Below are 19,609 nucleotides of genomic sequence, written 5' to 3'. Positions count from 1 at the left end.
GGAACTGGCATTTTACGGATTAATCCTTTGACTCGTTGCTTTACGATAGGAAATCGTTGCGTGCATGTGCATTAAACTAGTCGATACAATTGCTGCACGATTTATTCTTTTACTTTTTTAAATACTTTCGACAGACCAGAAAGACAAGAAAGCAATCGGGGCACGCGTCACACACGCACAAACTCGTGCACGTTAATTTCAGTTTAGGCGTATAGTTCCGTTTTCCGTCACGTACGCACAAATTATGCCATGGATGCAGAATATGCAGTCAAATCGTGAGAACAGCGCAACTACGCGACAGTCTCGTTAGCGTTATTCGAGATTTCATCTATTTTCGAAACTCGTACACGCGTTCGAGGATCACGATCATCGCACACGAAACTCACATCGTGTTATCATAAGGAAATAATAAAAGAAAATAACGAACTACGTATACGTCATGGATCTATCGGTCTAAAGAATGAGCAAGCCGATTCAACTTTCGGTCTATACTAAGACAATTGCGAACGTTCAGCTAAAATCTCGCGATCGTGTCCGATTCTTTCGCAAGATACGAAATCAAATGCAAACTTCAAATATGCCAAGGCGAGAAAAAAAACTTGTACAAAAAGATGCAAAAAAAAAAAAGATCGATTAAAAAAAGAATATCGCAGCAAATATACAGCATGTGCATGCGTCGATCAATGTACAATCTAGTATGTACAAACGTTATATTATACATATATAAACAAACCGGCAGTGCTCGTTATGTACAAATACGTTTAATCCGACCGGTCTAGTCGAACGATTTTGCCGACGCTCGATTTCTCAGTTCTACGCAAACCATCCGTGTCTCGAGAACTCACGAAAGTGTTTAATGTTACGATTAATGCGCGGCTGTGGTAATATGCTGTTAAATATAATTCATATGCAAAACAAGCTACAAACCATGCTAATTCGCCGGGAGTAGTATGGGGCTGTGGTACATACCAATGCCCGTCGATCCACATCCGTGATGCTGCCTGTCGATACTAAAATTGGGGGAAAAATGGGAAAGAAAACCATGTCAAACCATATTGCACAAACCATTTCGATATGTTAAGTACAATCTTTTCTTTCTATCGATCGAACGCGATCGATCGTATTCCATATCGATGGAAAAAGAAAACTGGAAAACATAAGAGATAACGTTACGTCAACGGGTTAACGAAACCAGTTGAACTTTCGAGGAATGCGATCGGGAATACGATCGATTCGATCAAATAACTATAAGCGAATGTTCCATGATTATATTATACATATGATTTGAATTCAGTCTCTAAGCTACACGATATACCAGCTGTCGATGATCAAAGAGTTATCGTGTCATTAAGTCGCGTTATTGGCGAATAGGAGGTACTGTCATTTGGGCACACTATAAACTCCTCTGGTTAATGGATCAAACAAATCTTATTATGCAATCTTTAATCTAACACGGAATCGTACCGTTCGAATCGTGATACTCAGGCGTAATGATTAAATCAAGATAGAAAAAGGAAGAGATAGTGTCTATGATAGAGCAATGATGCATTAGTAAAGCATGCTCAGATATTAAAGCCGTATAATCAGGTAGAATAATCGAGAACAAAATAGTCATTCTCACGAGCTCTTTCTACTCGTGAATTAAAAGAAAGAAGAAGTAAAAATGAAAAATTTAAAAAAAGCATGTACAAACTGAAAAGTTTGATTGTACTTTCGAAAAAGAGAACTGCAAGATGTGTGTGTGTGTGTGTGTGTGTGTGTGTTTGCTTATATGTTATGTGTGATTGGTTTCCTTTCTGGGTTTACTCACTATCTGATTTGCCAGACGAGAAATCAGTGCTGTGCGTCTTGTCTCCCATCCCACTGAACGAATAATCACCCTAGACGACAGAAAAGCGTAAATCTTAGAAACAACCGAGGCACAGGGATCCGTGATATAATCAACGGATACGATGATTAAAACGTGTATCGTTATCTCTACAGCATATATATATATTTTTATTTTTTTCATTCTTTATTATTTTGTAAATATCAGCAACAACGGTGCAAGAAGATTTTTTGTTTGGTCGTCGATTGTGACGCGGTGCAAGACTTACAGGGAGAGCAGATACAGAACCGCCGGTCGAGGAGAAGGTGTGACTTCGCGGTGCCAGACCGTACCCTGGCTTCGGGATGTGCCGAAGGGAGCTCACAACTGGTTTCAAATCAGTCAATCGACAGTATTACTGATTAGTGTCAACGGGAATAATGGAATCGTTCATTCCCATACGAATGCCCAACGTTCGCCAAAAAATACGTTTCATTAAGGGGGGGAAGAAAAATAAAAAGAAAAAAAAAAAAATAAAAAAGAAGAAAAAAGTGAGAAAAACACACATTCTGTGTATAATTAAAATAATTACAGAGGTTGTCTCGGTTTCGCTCGTGTACAAGATTGAATCATCGAGGGATTTCACTCTACTCCGTTATCTTATATACGTTTTATCTCGCTTCGCGAACAAGAGGATCGAAGTTTGTCTTTGACGATCTTCCTTTTAAGGGGAGGCATAGAAAAGAAAATCGTCGAAGGTGGAATAGAAAAAAGAGAGAGAGAGAGAGAGAAAAAAAGTAAAGAAATCTTACTACTGTGTAAAGATAAGTAGTACCCTCTTCGTTCGAGTTTTAACTTCAAGTTTTGTCGACCTGTTTATATCGCATCTCCACGGCAAGATGGTGGAACGTACCCGATGTTCAAAGTGCACAAGCGTTATTTCTCGTTCAATACTGTGCAAGGTATCGCGTACGTGTGTACAACGAAAAAAGATTAAAAAGAATATGTATATATAAATATATATGTACGTACGTGTGTATACATATATATATACACACATACACACACAAAATATATAATACGTATGTACGAAGAAGCCAGCACCTATGTGTATAAGTACGATCAACGTATGTTTCTCCAAATAAGCTTAAGAGAACAAAAAGCATGCCTCCCGTGAAGACAAGTCAACGAATCATCGCGTCGGTTGAAAGCGTTTTTCTCTCGATCTTTCTTACGCGACGGCTGCTCTTAAGAAGTCTCGTACGTTTTTCTTGTTTTCTTTTTCTCTTTTCACGATTCGCTGAAAAAACGAATCTCAGACCAATGAAACTCGCTTGCAGTACACTGCCACGTTGTCTGACAAGAGAAAGAGAATCTCTGTTCCTTTCTTTACGGTGTACGCTAATTTTGGACTTGACTTGAGATCAACGGTAGGTAAATTGGAAAGTTCTCGGACTCACCGAATGATAGTGCCTAGCGGCGTTTGGAAGAGTGAAGGCGCGTTGAGTACCAAGGGGTGGATAGTTTCTGGGAGCCGGGGAACGTGCCGATGACCTCCCAACTGCCGCCCACGCAAACACAACACAAACACAAAAACACAAATAGAGACACGATGATACAGGTAGCGGTGTTGGCTAACGTAGATAGCGATAAATCCTATCGACTTTTCTTTGAATGTCTCAACATTGGAAGATATTGCCAGTTCTACCAGGCTAAAATATCTCGCAAAAATACGTCAGCCTACTATCGAAAAGTATACGTACTGTAACGATAATATTCCTTTTCCTGTACGCAAAGCGATACAAAGTAATGCAATGCCGAAGAGATACAACTTTCATGCGCCCAAACGAAAATATGTACACGCAAATATACGTACATATATGTATATAGCACGATATTGAAAATGTACAATAGCGTACTGAGCGTATATTACGATTATCTTCCAACATTGTGTAGTAATTAAAAAAAAAAAAAAAAAAAAAAGAAAAAACATTCCAAAAAGGTATGAGAGAAAGAAAGAGAGAGAGAGAGAGAATGAAGTTTGGAGCGATATGTGTTTGTGTATGAATGAATGAAGTTGCCAAGAGTGGAATCTGTAACAGATATTACCATGCCAGAAGGGGGAAGAGAGGAATAGCAAAAATGTTGACTAGGTTATGGTATACGTAGATATAAACATCGGTGAATGATCACGTATGAAATAATGGGAATCGATATTACGCTACTTGAAAGAGGATGAACTTTTCACGCACACTATTTCCGTTACTCGAATTGGCGTATGGAGAGATAATCGAGAGAGATAAGAAGAGGCAAGCACATCGAAGGTAATATGCCGACCACATGCAGAAGCGGAATAAATACATCACCTGTCACGTTAATGGACGCCCAGTGTGTGCTGTGGTATTTGGTGCTATGCCACTTAACTTATAAACTCCTGCTCGAGTAGTTTACACGTACTGCGTGTTATCGTTCGTTAATCGAGCATCATCACCCCTTCCCACTGCAAGATTCGCACGTTGCTACGTTGCGATCCACGATAGAGAAAATTTTTTATTTTTTTATTCTATATCTTTCTATCCTTCTTTCTTTTTTAGCGATACGAAAGGAACGATCTTTTTTCGCTGGCCCCCACCCCCCCCGCTATCGCCTCGAAATCTAACGAGCCGATGTTGCATTAAACGGTAGAGTGGTAAATGTTAGTGTTATGTGCGAACGTGTGGACATGTATGAGATGAGATTATCACTTAATGTTAATGAAACGATCATGAGATATATATGTATATATATATATAAATATTTAACGACGACCAGATTCAATATGAATCTGTAAGAAGCTTACCGTTATAGCTGGGTCCTACACTCGATCTGTAACTGAAACCATCGTCGTCCTCCCACGGTCGGGCGTGATCTATATTTCTCGATGGCGCTACGCGAAAACATTTATGCAATTTAAGTACGAGCACCGGGGCAGACAGAGAGGCTAAAAAGTGAATCGCGATAACTTACAAGCGCCAACCGGACTCTCGTATCGTAATCTGTAAGTCGGTTCTCTGGCAGCCGATGGTGTTCTCGATGCGTTTCTTGGATCGACGTTCGCGGCCTTGTGTCTCAAATTTTCCCGATCCTTTTCACGATCTTGCAAAAACACCTTCGCTATTCCAGTGTCGATTTTACTTAGCTCGTCCTGTTCTTTCTTTAGCTTCTCCTCCACCTCTTTTATATACGTCTTGTTGTCCACCTCGTCCTCGTCATCCGATGCAGGTACACCCTGAAATCGTGGATGAAACGTCGAATCGAGAATAAAACACGTAGAAAGCTTACAAAGTAAGTGGCGTCCGCGGCAATACCTTGTAAGTGTCAGACCATCGCCTACGTCTCTCAGGATCTGTATAGGGATAAGGTGGGGCAGGGAAATCGTCTCTTTCGATCGGCGGTTTGGTTCCAGGAGGAGGTTTCATGGCGTCCGGATAATGCGCTAGCTCTATTGGCTCGTCATTATCTACTTGACTGGCCGGTGACTTGGGCCTGGTCTCGCTGAGAGCATCGACCAGAGCACGCATTCCAGATCGGCTGCTGCGTCCGCCACTGCTTCTTATCGAACGTGACGCTGAAATAAAACGATGACACGTTATTTTAGCGACGCGTGTATATCGTCCACTATCCAATTTCTATATTTCACTACGCTGCGCCAGAGAATCGATTATCCTTTCTTTTTCTCGTTCGCAGTAGAATTTCGTTTCATTCGATCTTAAGACAAAGAAACGTAGATACTTACAGCTAGGTCTATGAAAGTGTGGGCTAGTCGGTGGTTTGTCGTACGGCTGTATCGGACGTCTCAAGTACCCTTGGCTCGGCGTTTCGGTCAAGTACGAATAAGTATAAATCCTAGACACGTCTTCGGATGGACCACGTCCGTACTCTCGCAATATCAGTCCAGGACTGCCAGTTCGCGCAGGGTAATACTGAGGCAATTAACGTATATTATCACGGCTAAACTCGTTCTCTCTGTTCGATGGATCGTAAAGCGTCTCTCATACGGCTAATTTTTAGCTATTTACTCGGCAAATGAAGATAAAAAAAAAAAAAACTCAACGCGCTTCTATTCTCTCTCAAGATAACCCGCTGTTAGGAATACCACTAAAAAACCTTGTACGATCGCATACGCCAGCTTCGTCAAGGATTTGCGAATAAATTGACATAATGACGTCATCTTGAAAGGTTTTTGATGAAACGTGGTATCTCTGTTGACTGGAAGCCCCGTTATATTCAAGACACTCTAATATCGTTCGAAGGCTGGGCAGAGGAGCGATACAAGGTTAGTTGGAAATTATGCATTGCCGTTGGAAGGTTTATCCAAAGTCGTATGTATCGTAGTTACTCGAGATCGTTTTAAAGTAAAAAGATGATCGAGTAATGGAAAATATCGGAGGGCGCTACACCATCCACCACCAGCGAAGAAAGGTTTCAAACCGTTAACGAAACTAACCGTTACAGGATGAAATCGCGGAGATCTACGAACCGTTTTAAAGTAGTATTTATTAAGTAATCGAAGGTGTTTCTTGAGAGAGTACTTGTGCTAGGCTAGGAGATACATGGCATACCTTGCGACTGAGGCTGCTGTAAGGGCTGCAGAGTGATCCGTTCAGGCTTGGCGTGCGTGACCGCAATGAAAACTATACACAATGACCGTGCCAAAAAAAAGGAAACAACAATTAAGAAAGCAATAATAAAAATGAAAAATAATAAAAAAGATAAAAAATTATATAGTAAACTGTTGATGTACGTACGTATATATGTGTGTATATATATATATATACAGATACATATACAGATACATATACACACACACACATATGTGTGTATATAAAACTTGGGACATCGAAGCGTGCGGCAAAAGTACGACATGTTAAGGAACAAATGCATGTTAAAAGCCACGTAATACGTATATATATCGTCGAATAAAATGGAAACGAAGCTATACACAAAGCTGGTTACGAGTAAAAAAAGGTAGAAAATTTAGGTTCTAGAACGATCTACTCTAAATGGCTATGTATATCGAACAGAAAAATTAACCGAGCAGCAAAAAAACGTCTCGCACGAATACGTGTTGTACAACAGTCCAAATATAAGCACGATGCAAGCTGAACTTTGTGTTTCGTGTTTTTTCGGGCCAGAATCGGCTCGAAGGCAACATACTTCCTCCTCTTTTGGTTACTTCTTTGTCTCCTCTACACGATCGGATATAGCAAACTTCAAAATTCAAGTATGCGCACGGACACGATTTAGGTCGTTCAACGGTGTACGATGCAACTGAACGAGGAAAAAATGCAATTGGCGGACGTAGACAGCGACGTGCAATTACGAATGTCGACGTTCGAAATGAATGTGATATGCGGCGATTGATCACGGCGTTATAACGTAACGTGTAGAAGCGGGCGACGTTAGATATCACATCCGCACGGAAAATGCTAATGGTGTGCGCTTCTTCTACCAAGTTCAATGACGCGTGAATGATTCCGTGAAAAATGAATGGCAAAACAATCGCTGCTCAGTGATCAAGACGAACAACGATAAAATGAGGAAACAAACGGACCGACCACCATCTATACACAAACGAACACGCAGTAACAACGAATATACACGTATGATACAATATTTTACAGAAACAATATACAGTTCTCGCCAGTTCCAATTTAACGGTTCGCGGTTACGATAAAGTAAAACTCGGAAACCACGATCCTATTTTCTTAACGATCGATCGAAAGCGATCGTCATCTCGATGAAAATAGCGAAACGGCCGACGGTCTTGAACTTTTCGCTTCTTCCATCCCTTGGATGCTCGCGGTCTTACCTGCATCTCCGAAGCGCTGCTGGAAATCCGTTCTGATTCTCGATGCTGTGGCGTGTGAGCTTCGCCGTGACCATTCACGATACCGTTCGGACCGCTAGGACCCGGACCGCAACGGGGATGCCATATGGCTGCACCCTGCAAATACATTTCCTCTCCATCGCCGAAAGGATCGCCACACTTGGTGCAACGAGCACAGGTCGGATGAAAGTGGTGATTGTCTCCGGCCTGTAACACCTTTCCGCTGATGTAACGGTTGCAGTAGGCACATTTCACGCCGAACTGCTTCTGATAATCCTTCTCGCAGTAAGGCACTCCATCTCTGTTAATCAAAGCGGAGGAATTTCGTTGGTACCGGTATCTGTGTTTGGCGGACGTTCTGGATGAACTCGGCTACCTAACGTTTGACCAGTGACTAGCTTTCTCCGATCCTAATCTCGCGCATTAGGTAAATATTAATGCCCGGCAATTTACTCTGGCTATCAAAAACCAGCGAAATTTCAACGCTGCTCGAGCTCCTCTTTTCTAAATCGTGCTTTCTCTAGTTTCTTTTTCACCTAGCTACGTAAACTACACCTATCTATTCGATGAAAATTTTACAAGCTCTACGATCTCCAATTAGAAATCTCTCGATACGATCGAAGTGATCGTGGAATAATAAATCGGAGATACGGAATGTAAAGCGGGTGTTCGAGGGATGAGAAACGGATAACCAATTTTTCCACTCACTTTCCCATGTATTCTCCGTGAAGAACGGTGTCACAGGTGTGACACTTGAAGCACCATACGTGCCACTGTCGATCGAGAGCGACCAAAGCTTGACCTTCCCGTAATTGGTTTCCGCAACCAGCGCAGGCACCGGGGTCGGAGGGCCCGTCTCCGGATCCTCTGGTAGCGGAGCTATTGCCGACCGGCGTCGAGGCCTCTCGAACCGGGATACCGACGCATCGATGACACAGAGCTTGACCTATAGATAACGCTCGGTTAGTCGAGATTGGACAGATCCGGTCGACGATCTGACCGCGAACGACCGACTCGCTGACGCATACGCTCTATTGTCTTTTATTCGAGAAACGAACACGAATCAACGATCATGCACGCCGTATCTTCGCGGCTGATTCATCGTTTGTACGCGTACAAACAACGCGGCTTAACGTCAACTCGCGGAGAAGAAGCATTCGTAGCTTGTTCGGTCGTTCGATTTACGTATTTTCGCGTATAAATAACCGCCGTGCATCGTTACGATCGATCAAGTTCTCACGATGATCGATAAACGCGTTTCCCCGTGTCCTTTCGAGGGCCAATTTTCTCTGAACGCGCTCTATGTGCTTGTAATCGGTGGAGTTGAAAGGTCGGAAAGAGAAACAGAGAATCGAAGCTTCGTGCGTGTATTTGTGGAACTAGCGCTCTAAAAATACGCAGCTTTATCGGCATCCTCGACCAGCCAGATCGATAAAGCAATGGTAAAAGATGCGCATAAATATTTGCACGGGAAAACAATGGGGAGAAGCGAAACGGGGCAAGTTTAACTCGCGATACGCTCGTTTCGACGCACGCATATTTTTAAGCGTTCGCCGCGTAATCGTTACAAGGCCACGCGAGCGTAGCCTCGTTCGATGGCGATATACACCTAAGTGGTAATTTGCTTTAACAGGTTTACCGGTACTCCAATTGCGCCGATCGAATAGCAACGAACTCGATCCTCGCACTCCTTACGAGGTACGACCGTTTCGCTGATCCTGAAAGGAAGCTCACCTTGAACGAGGGACACCTTGGTCCCTTGGCCGAGTAACGGTTGCCTACACCGCTGGCAATGGAAACAATTCGGATGGAAGGCGTGCTTGTCTCCTGCGGTGACCACGTCGCCCTCCACGTATTCTCCGCAACCTGCGCACTTTGTCCCCCAGCGTTCTCTGTAATCCTGAAAAATTAACAAACCCACGAGTCCGTTACCGACTATTCACCGGACATCGTATCGCGCAGGCAGCCCGTGAAATTCGTCGTGGCACCGGACGCGATGCTTTATTTGCGTATTTGCCAAGATAAATACTCGGAACGAACGAACAGCTTTTAGCGAATCTTACGCGCAGATTTTATTGGGAATTTCTGCAACGTTCTGTAACGCGATATACCGCGACTGTTTCGTCCTTTTGCTCTTTGTCAAATATTTCGAGGCAAAACTACGGGAAACAAGAAGAAAAGCAAAGAAGTCTATTTATCGCGGTTCGAGTTACGCGCTCTACATAATCGCGGTCCTCTCGCTTTCTACGTCATTCTTATCGTCGCCTTGGTTTCTTATTCGTACGTTCCAGTACCTTCGTGCAGTAGTAAGAGCCCTCGCGCGCGAAAAAGCCACCCTGTGCCAAGCTCGCGTTGCACTGAGCACACTTGAAACACCCTATGTGGAAATACTTGTCCTGCACTCGTAGCACCTCCCCGCTGCACTTCTTCTTGCAAGACTGACAGAATGTTTTACCTGTAATGAAAAAGAACGGCGCGATTTTATACGAGATACAGGATACAACGAATCGTTTAAGCTGTAGCAGCATCGGTGGATAGTGTTCGGGATTTCGAGTGGCCGTCTGTTTCACTCGGACAACACACGCCTGCCAAGTTTTAAACCTTACGACGAGGACCTTGTTAAGAGGCTAATTAACAGTGCCTAAGTGCCCGATGGGTCCGCTCTGAAGTAAACATCCCGCATCAATCAACTATACCAATGGATATGCGGCCAGGAGGGTACGCAATTGCAAGATCGGAAGGAATAGATCTCCATCCCATAAAAGCCATGGTAAGAAGGAAAACCCAGGGACGGGAGTCAGTATGTAAGGATCAGCCTAAGCTTCTTGAAGAAGTTTTACAATAGTCTTCGTCAGATCGTCGTACTCTTCGTTATACAGTGCAACTAAATTAACTGAATACAATACCACTGCGCATCTTTAAGTTACCTCCACCTTGAGCCTTAAATCTCGTTCAACCTCACTGACCGCCAGTTAGTTGAGAATTCGCAACAGACAGACCAAACGAAACGTTCTTTGCTAGCGTTCACTATGCGACTACGAAGTTGCTGTCCACACGGCGTCCGTTCCACAACATTCTGACAACTCTCCAACAACTCTGACTCTTCTTCGTCATGCTGCTCTCTTAAAGAATTCTCACGTACGAGATTCGATCTTTGCACGTACCAACGCGCATTCGAATCTCCACTCGCATTTCTAGATTCGCTCTTTATTCGCAACCAATACTTTAAGACTCGATCCACGACGGTGAACCGAGAAAAAGGTCCGTATTGCGTGTACAAAGCAGCCGAGTTCTAGGAACTCAAACAGTACACGTGGCTCGTTGTACGCTGGAACGATAGTAGAACTATTTTCCGCGATAATCAGGATGTATGCTATAAATCCAGCAAATCAAAAACAAACTATTTCTACATTCGCTCGTTTCTGCATTCAACGTCGGATGGTTAATCGCGCGAAATGACTAACGGGCTGATGTCTGACAGGCCGATTGCCTGGTATTTTTATCGCGATCGCGAAATGCCGCGAAGGGTGATACGGGTGTCGTTCTGTGACCGCGTTTATTAGGGTTAACGTTGTGCCGCCAACTCAATTTATCGATCTTAGTTCGATGAACACCATAACCACAACGAGCTCGCGCCACGTGCAACGATCGTCCTCGCAACCGATCTCGAGCGAACGATCTACATATACTATGTACTAAAGGCTGTCCGTGCTTCGAATCCAGACTGGTCTGGTCTCGTTATCGTCGACCGTTAATTTCTTCGACGCATTGTTTTCGCGAGGAGAAAGGAAATCTCTTCCCAGCCCGAACTTTTATCTACGACTGTCGGTCTTTCACTCGTCGGGGATAAAAGTCGCGCACAAACGAGTACTCCTTCGTTTTATCCATTTCTGTCCGAATAATAGTCGCGTTCTTTACGAAGAAATTTGACCGACCAGACTTGTCCAGACTCGGACGGATAGCTCTGAAATTTACCCGTCACGCCAATTAATAGCAAATGGAGTGGAACTGCTCGTGGGTTTTACATCCTCTACCGTAACTTGTTTCTAGGAAGCGGAAACGTTCTCGTTGCATCGACTGCCGTTTCTTTAAAAACAGCTTTTGATTCTTATCGTTTGTGAACGGCAGCTCTCTAATTGGATCATGGTAATAGCAGTGATATTCTTGCGCGATACAAACGTCCTAGATACCAGTCTTTTCAACAACGTTTATGCCAGCATCGCCAATTCGCAACGATCAAATAATCGAACGACGGAGAACAGCTGTGAGAACGATGAAAATTTCAAACAAAGTCCTGCGCGTCTCGAAATTCCATTTATCTGCCGCGATCGAGCGCGATTTCTCTTTTACCTTTCTACCGGCCTAACTCCACACGGACAATTACCGCCTCTTTCTCTTCTAATTATTTCAAAAACTAACGGATAGATCTGTCGTGATGTATAAAGGTAAGTTGCCGCGTCTCTCGTGAATTTTCAGTCGGATCGGTCAAGCTACCCGTTGTTTCACCCGCGCATACACCGGAGCACGATCGATTCGCGAAACTCGTAAGATGATCGTGTTCCTGGCGGATCGGCTTGTTCAATGGAGTTGGGTGCAATCGGCACGCGACGCACGTATCGCTCGAATATGGCGCGTTACACGCGTAATCCGTTCGTCGTCCAACTTCTAAAGCGTGACTCAAAGCCTGCTTACCGCGTGCGTCAACGTGCCGTCTGCGAAGCGACACGACGAGCAAGAGAAAAAAATGGAGAAAAAAGCGAGAGAACAACGAAAATAAAAAAAGCGAGAAAGGTGGAGGGGGACGAAGAAAAAGGCGGCTGGAGCACTTGTCGGAGTGCTTACGCTTACACGCGAGCCGCGTATCGAATCCGGGTGAAGGTCTGACTCTTTTACCAGCGTTGGAAGCGGTCGGGCCAGGTGTAGTCTCGAACGCGGTCGTGAATTCGTGGTCGTCAAGACTATGTCGGTTCGAAAGAACGATTCCGTCGCGTACGATAAAACCTGCACGATGCAAAGATCTTTCGCAATGATTTTCAACGTCTGCCGCTTTCCATTCGGTTAATGGACATTTCGGTGTGTTTCGCGTCTACTTTTCAATTATCCACGTGCTTGGTAACGCAAAAACGGCACGGTCGCCCGGTTTTTACGTTAATTGGACGCTCGCTCGATACGCCGTTTAACGGCGATCGTACCAATCACTGTGTACCTCGCGTCGATCGTAATTAACGTTTGAATGACGTGGCAGATACTTGGCCGTGCGTCAAGACAACGTTCGACCGATGAAACCTCTCGATAAAACGATTAAGAAGAAAGTTTTCTTGGAAGGAAGGCGGGAGAGAAGGGAGAACGGGGATCGCTGATCGCGTAACGATACGCTTACGTTCGTACCACTCGACCAGATTTTTTATATCGACGTGACCTGTGCTGACCTAGAGAGTAAATACTCGGATGTGCACGGTTCGATTACGTAAAGCTTATAAGCGGTCTCACGGAGCAGATTAACCGGAAAAAGTTAGACGCCATTGACGCGAGTAATTTACCAAGGTCGTAAGGTGTCGAGATGTTACTATCTCCTGCTGTAAACCGAATCTAGGACATCCTTGGACACAGTGTTCTCCGTAAATCAAGTCTTTACTGTTTCTCAGGTATTATTACGTTCCCTTGTGGTTTGGATCGGCGAGTTTCTAACGTAGTATCGCGTCCTCGACGATATAAACTTCGAGGTTTTCGGTATATTACCACGTTCTCCAGAGTCCAGGGTCGAGTTTTGAGACTTCGGTATAAAGTAGGAGTTTGTTCCAGTTCTCGGTATCGTAGGAATGGGAATTCGAACGAACGAAAGAAGACGGAGAGGAGAACGCTTATGACAGACTATCGGAAACGATCGACGAGCGATTTAAGAAACGCGCGTAAAGCAAGTGCTAGGTGTCTTTCTAGTCGCATGCGCGTCGTGTGTCAGCGGGAATCGTCGAAGTTGGGAGTGAGAATCAAAGTTCAAAGAGAACAGAGTCTGAAAGAAACGTGCCACGTTGAACGAATCACGAATAAACTATTATCGTAGTATCTCTGCTCTATCGTTCGTATAATTCTAATTACTTTATTTTATCTGTACCGCGATATCTTTCCTGCGCTTCCTACGGTATTCTTAAAGTAATATATACCAAGTTTCCTAGCAAGCTAAAAATAAATTTCTTTATAACGCTACACCTTCCAACATCCTGCGCGCGGTGCCAATTGCTCGAGTTTATTTCAACGTAGCGCCACGTTTCTCCTAAGGCGTGAACCTCCGACTCGATGTTTGGACAAGCTAAAACTAGCCACCCTTGATGTAACGACGCGATCTATCCCCCGCGTCTGCGTTGTCATCGAGGAAGACAAAGGTTGGAACAACGGATATACGTACAGCTCGAGATATGCTTGGTTACGCAACTTGGATCGACTCTTTCCTTTTTCCTTTTTAATATCCGGCTACCAGCTCCGTATACGACGATGACTAGCGAGAAGACAACCACGAACGTAAATAAGTACCTCTTTGCTCGGGTAGTAGAACGACCGGCAAACGCGTTAAAGGAAATAACAGTACGATCGTCACACGACCAGTCCGAGCGGCGGGCTGACTCACGCCGCAACTTTTTCTCCGTCGTTCACGGCTTCCTCGCGGTGAAATGAAACGTTCCTTTCTCGCCTCGGGAAACGCAACGACCATTCAATTAACGTACATCCAGTAAATCCGAGCGATCTCGAAGGTTTACCTTGGAAATGCTCTCCTATTAGTCCTATCGTTAAATCACGATACTTTATGTTACACTTTATTTACTTTTGATTCGTATTTTATCGTCTATACGGTAAATTCCATGCATGGTCCTCGTCACCTAAGACGCAGGAGATACTAAATAAACCAAAGGCAAGGACAATCAAGTATATAACTTGATTCAAATTACGGGGGAATCGACTCTATGATGCAAGGATGCCGATCTAGGATTAATCTCCGTTAGACTGGGTATAGAGCTTCGAGGTTCGCGTGACAGCCTCGATGACGAACCGATGGAAGAACTTTCCCATGTGTACGAGAGAATCCGGTTCTACTGATTCAATGATTCAGTCCCCTGTCAGAAGCCGTTTCATCGTTGTTTCGAAGTTGTTTCGAACGCCAAGAAATCCCTCGTTCCTCCTTTCTCCGTGTACACGGCGTTCATCAATTATCTCCATCTATCTACGATTTGGAATATTGTTACGTAGGAAAAAGAAACGAGACTGCGACGAAACCTAAGATTCGTCGACCGGAAAAGAAGGAAGACTGGTTTATCTCGTCGTTCGGAGTCGATCGATCGTTATGCAAACAACCTTATTTCCGTTGAGTATGGTGGAACAGTTGGCGGTCGCGGCAGGAGCAACTCGATTATTTCGTAATTCGCTTTCTCGATGGATCGATGGATACTTGGGTTTCTTTTCTTTCGTGAAAAAAATGCGGCTACGATTCGTGTGCAAATTTCACGTATGAAACTCGTGTGTCTGCCGACGGCGAAGGCGATGCCATCATCCGAACGAAAATACGAGATGATTCAAAGATGAGATCGCCGGATTTCGGTGGCCATCGGAGACGAATAGAAGGTCCAATTTTAATTGGTCGCGTCGGTGCGAGCTTTCACGCGATATAACGACTCGAGGAAATTATATTTTCGCGTGTAATAACACGTAGAACGTACGCAGATAAGAATAGTTTATCGCCGTTACCTCGTGCAGTGCAACGCGTAACATTTTGCAAACCTGGAAAGTAGAACCTAACGAGCGTGTTTGTGGTAAATGTACAAAATAGCTTTTCAAGTTAAATTTAGATAACTTCTGAATCTGCCTGTACGTATACGCGAGCCAAATAATTACATCGTACCGAGTGTATCAAAGAGGCGTCGATTTGTCAGGAGATACGTGACATTTTTTCGCTACGGCGAGACGATCGGTCTCGTTTTCCGGATGTATAAATCAAGCTTTCTCGCTCGTCTCGTTTAGCCTCGTTTAGCCATGGTGACACCGAGCTGAATCGCCAAATCATGGATACACTCAAACGGAATGATGTGGTCGAATCGCGAGTCAGATCAAACCGTTTATTTATCGAAATATTTATCGAAGTATTTATCGAAAAGTCTCGAGATAAGATAAGCGTTCGGACGTAACTCCTGCCATTAATATAGTATAATTGAAATTGCAAACGCACCTGTCTAAAATTCTTTCCACTCTTTTTATCGATCGCGATAAAATAGATCCAAAAATACGTACGATTGTCAAAAATCCGTGTTTACCACGTTCACACGGCGACAAATTTAAAAATACGCGATGACATCATGCCGACTCGCCGTTCGTATATTTGACGTCACCGTGCTGTCACGTGAGTTAAAGGCAATTCTCACGCGGCTGTATTTTCCGCGAGCGATTTTAACTGTCTATAGGGGGAGGGGGGAGGGGGGACTGGATGACGAGCAATTTCCATCTACCTGCTCCGCTCGTTGATAGTTGAAACGCGACGGTGCACAGAATCAAGGAACAATATCGCCAGAAATTATTTGCGGTTTCACAGACGAAGATTCTCTATTTGCTTCGATTTGGCAACAAAGCTGCAATTTCCACATCGATACGATACGATACGATATCGCGAGTCCGCCATGAAACTCATTGTTAGCGAGAAACTTCGATACGAGGCGTGTTCTGTATGGTATAAACAGAGTTTGCTCCGTCGAAACGGCACACCCTCCTCGACCACGCGTCACTGGCGCCTTAAATTTACGCTAGCTTTCGATCGACTGCTCGTGTAGGATTAAAAGCTACTCATCGGAGCAAGTCCGGCACAAGATCGCGCGAATAGCACCCCCGTAGAATCGATTGATTTAACCTTTTAGCACGCGATAGCTGTTACTCGTTGAATCGTAGCGGGTTTAGAACGATCCTAAAATACTTTTTACCAACATTCCGTTCGTAATTTTTACGGAACTTCTACGGAGGTCCGTTCAATTGTAGCCGTGAAACTATTAGTGGCTGATTACGGTTAGTCACGATGATGGCCGTGAAGAACGAAATGACGGGAAGAACGACTAATACAAACTGTACAGTATCATTGTGATATCGTCGTGAGGATGATGGAAGGCCTTTGGCCTTATTTATCGTTCGCACCGACTGTTAGTAACGAGGCCGATGCTCTGTCAGATATGCGCAAAAGACCACCTCGACACATTTATACTTTGCAGAAATATTTCAAAACGCTATAATATTAGAACGATTGATTGGAACAATCGAATGGACCAGCTACCGCAAGCAACGCATACCAGCGCACGAGCGAGAAATCCCGTCTACGAGTAATCTCAGACGACCTCGTTCCGATTCCAAGCCAAAGCGGCGATAAGCAACGATAAGATGGAGGAGAAATAGTCGAAAGCGACGATCGCTTTGGCAAAAATGGAGCACGTTTATCCGTTTCCTCGACCTGTCACCATTCTCGCGTGTGACGTTCTGCGACGGCGAACGCGCGTGCCATTTGTACGCGCCGCGTAGAAACAATGCTCGATAGTCTCCGCAGACATTTCTGGCGTGGAATCCAGCGCGTTAATCGCGCGCAATCCGCTAAGAGTTCGTAGGAGGAGGCCAGAATTTCTAACGAACGACGATCGAACGGAACCAGCGTCGACAACGATTCTACGATCTACGGCACCTACGAACACTCGGAGCTCGTGTCTTGGACTTTTTCTTCGTTGTTCGCCGCCGAGCTCTTTCGGACATCCCGTTAAACGTTCCAACACGATGGGAATTCATTGACGTAAATAATTACGTGTTCGAAACGACGGAACACGGATCTGGAAAAAAGGAAAAGTTACGCAATTGCGGTTCACCCACACACGCGTCGTCCCACGTACACCTGATCGCGTTAATACGATTCATAAGCTCGTTTAAATGGGACGTCGGGCGAAACCGTGTTTCCAGGTTACCGAAAACCCGATCCTAAATTCCTTGTTTATTAATTCCACGGGTCAAAGACCTGCTCGTGTGCTATATTTCCGTTACGTTACTCGTTCAACGTGGTACTCGGCTCTCCTTAACGAATCTTGCTCCGTTGAGGTATAAATACACGGACTGGTTTAGAATCTATTTAATCTGATTAAGACGCGCGAGCGCGTTGGTGGTGTTCGTGTACTTGCAAGGGACGCACGACGACATAGAGGCTACAGGAAGGTTCGTATAAATGGCAGCCGATCGATTCTCTCGTATCCATTTTTGTAACAAGGGTTACTTTAAACAAACCGCGGGACTTTACCGCCTTTCAACCCTTGATTCATCCCTTAAAGCGGGTCGCAGCAATAACGAAACGAAGTAAGACGAGTGCCCTGGTTGTTCTCTGGTCTCGAGGAAATTAATCGATCCCCTAAGGCCACGGATGTACGCGTCCGGACAAAAAGGAACTTTGAACTCAGCAACGTCCGTTCTACGTTCGATTCGTTTCACGTTCGTTCGATATCACGCTGCCAATTCACCGTTCCACGATGTTAGATAACGTTACTGTGATCGACGAAACCACTGAAAACCACGCGGATTTTTTTCCCTCGACGCAGGAGGAAACCGGTTTCGCTCGCTCCACGATGTCGCACGATTCGGCTCGTAATGGCAATCCATCATCCAGAGCGTAACCCGTTCCACGTACGTTCCTCTCCGCTTCGGTATGTTAATATGATTCATAAGTGGTCTAAATAGGATGTCGTAAAGTGGGGTCAAACACGACGACCCCTAAGTGGCCGGCTCTTTCTCCTAATGCACTCTGGGTCACACACGAATCGACCGACGATCGAACGTATCTAATGGATATTACGAATTACGATCGATAATTACGCATCGTTTTCGAGTAACAGAAACCAACTTGCAAATTTTCGTCGAATATTACGGAAAGCTAGCAAACGGCACGAGTTAGACGAACGTAGGCGCCACACCGTTGTCGTTCGATACCAAAACATCGAAGAGTTATTAGAAAGATTCGACTTACGAATTTCTTGGTCCGTATAACTGCGGTATTTTCCAACCGTTACTACGATTACGTACAGACTAAGATTCCGTCGCGGCGATTCCACCTTATCAAAGGCTTTTAAACGCTCGTTCTACGGTTATCGGTATTTTTGCACAGCCTATCGAACAGTATCAACCATGCGCCACTAAATCGTTCGTTACGATTCGATAATAGTCCAAAGCGTTATCGTCGATATCCAGTTTTGAAATTTCCGACAGATACAAGTAGAAGATACGAGTAAACGCTTTTTGAAAATTCGAAAATTCCAAAAGGACAAAGAAACGGTAGTAGCAGAGTACCGATGTCGAAGCACGTTCGCTGTAACCCGAAGTAATTAAAACGACGCATCGCGTAGCGAAACACCGTAATCGTTCGTTGCTTATGCAACAGGATGCGATGCATCTTTTGTGTGCAATTAACCGCATCGTGGCTGTGTGTTACAACTATTTAATAATGTATCGAACATGATCGGGCGGTAGCCCACGAGAAACGAATGCACGAAGAATTGAATTACAAAGTGGCCTGTATACAACGGCCGCTTAACTTTCATCGAGGCGTTGCCGAGCGATTAGCGAAACGATATCGCGATAATTACTAGCCACGATGCGAAGGAGTCACGTGGTGCAGCTTTCTCGTCTTTCTCTGATTTCCATTAATTTCTAATCAATGAGAAACAATTACGCGCTAGACGATATCGAACCGTGCTTCGCACGTGGGAAACACCGTGCGCAACATGGGAACCTACCTTAGGTTAACATCTTTAACGAGAGAATGTTCGACGAGTCGATGGAAAACTAACGCGAAGGAACATTAAAATTCGCGAGATGAATTTCGAAGGAGGGAAAAAATCTCGAAACACGGGATTATTTATGTTTGTGCGAGTAACGAGAAAGTT

The 19,609-nt window shown here is 44.4% G+C and overlaps 1 protein-coding gene across 16 annotated transcripts in view; it reads right to left on the bottom strand.

Moving 5' to 3' along the window:
* Positions 1-19,609, bottom strand: part of Unc-115a (actin binding LIM protein Uncoordinated 115a) — a 30,689-nt gene that overhangs the window by 3,248 nt on the left and 7,832 nt on the right. For 2 of the 16 annotated variants that reach the window (XM_033333493.2, XM_033333428.2), the window contains exons 2-13: positions 9,971-10,131; positions 9,411-9,576; positions 8,385-8,622; positions 7,659-7,977; positions 6,409-6,480; positions 5,583-5,769; positions 5,155-5,414; positions 4,814-5,075; positions 4,647-4,733; positions 3,268-3,368; positions 1,811-1,880; positions 928-1,010 (exon numbers count right to left, since the gene is read on the bottom strand). In XM_033333493.2, coding sequence (XP_033189384.1) covers positions 928-1,010; positions 1,811-1,880; positions 3,268-3,368; positions 4,647-4,733; positions 4,814-5,075; positions 5,155-5,414; positions 5,583-5,769; positions 6,409-6,480; positions 7,659-7,977; positions 8,385-8,622; positions 9,411-9,576; positions 9,971-10,131 — 2,006 coding nt within the window. Of the gene's footprint in view, positions 1-927; positions 1,011-1,810; positions 1,881-2,096; positions 2,195-2,638; positions 2,761-3,263; positions 3,369-4,646; positions 4,734-4,813; positions 5,076-5,154; positions 5,415-5,582; positions 5,770-6,408; positions 6,481-7,658; positions 7,978-8,384; positions 8,623-9,410; positions 9,577-9,970; positions 10,132-19,609 lie in introns of those variants that run through there. The other 14 variants (XM_033333533.2, XM_033333447.2, XM_033333457.2 and 11 more) reach the window with 14 other exon arrangements.

This window comes from Bombus vancouverensis, chromosome 7 (assembly GCF_051014615.1).
Source record: "Bombus vancouverensis nearcticus chromosome 7, iyBomVanc1_principal, whole genome shotgun sequence".
NCBI classification, from domain to species: domain Eukaryota; kingdom Metazoa; phylum Arthropoda; class Insecta; order Hymenoptera; family Apidae; genus Bombus; species Bombus vancouverensis.
The sequence above is the reverse complement of the archived record's forward strand: the minus strand, read 5'-3'. Positions and strand labels throughout refer to the sequence as shown.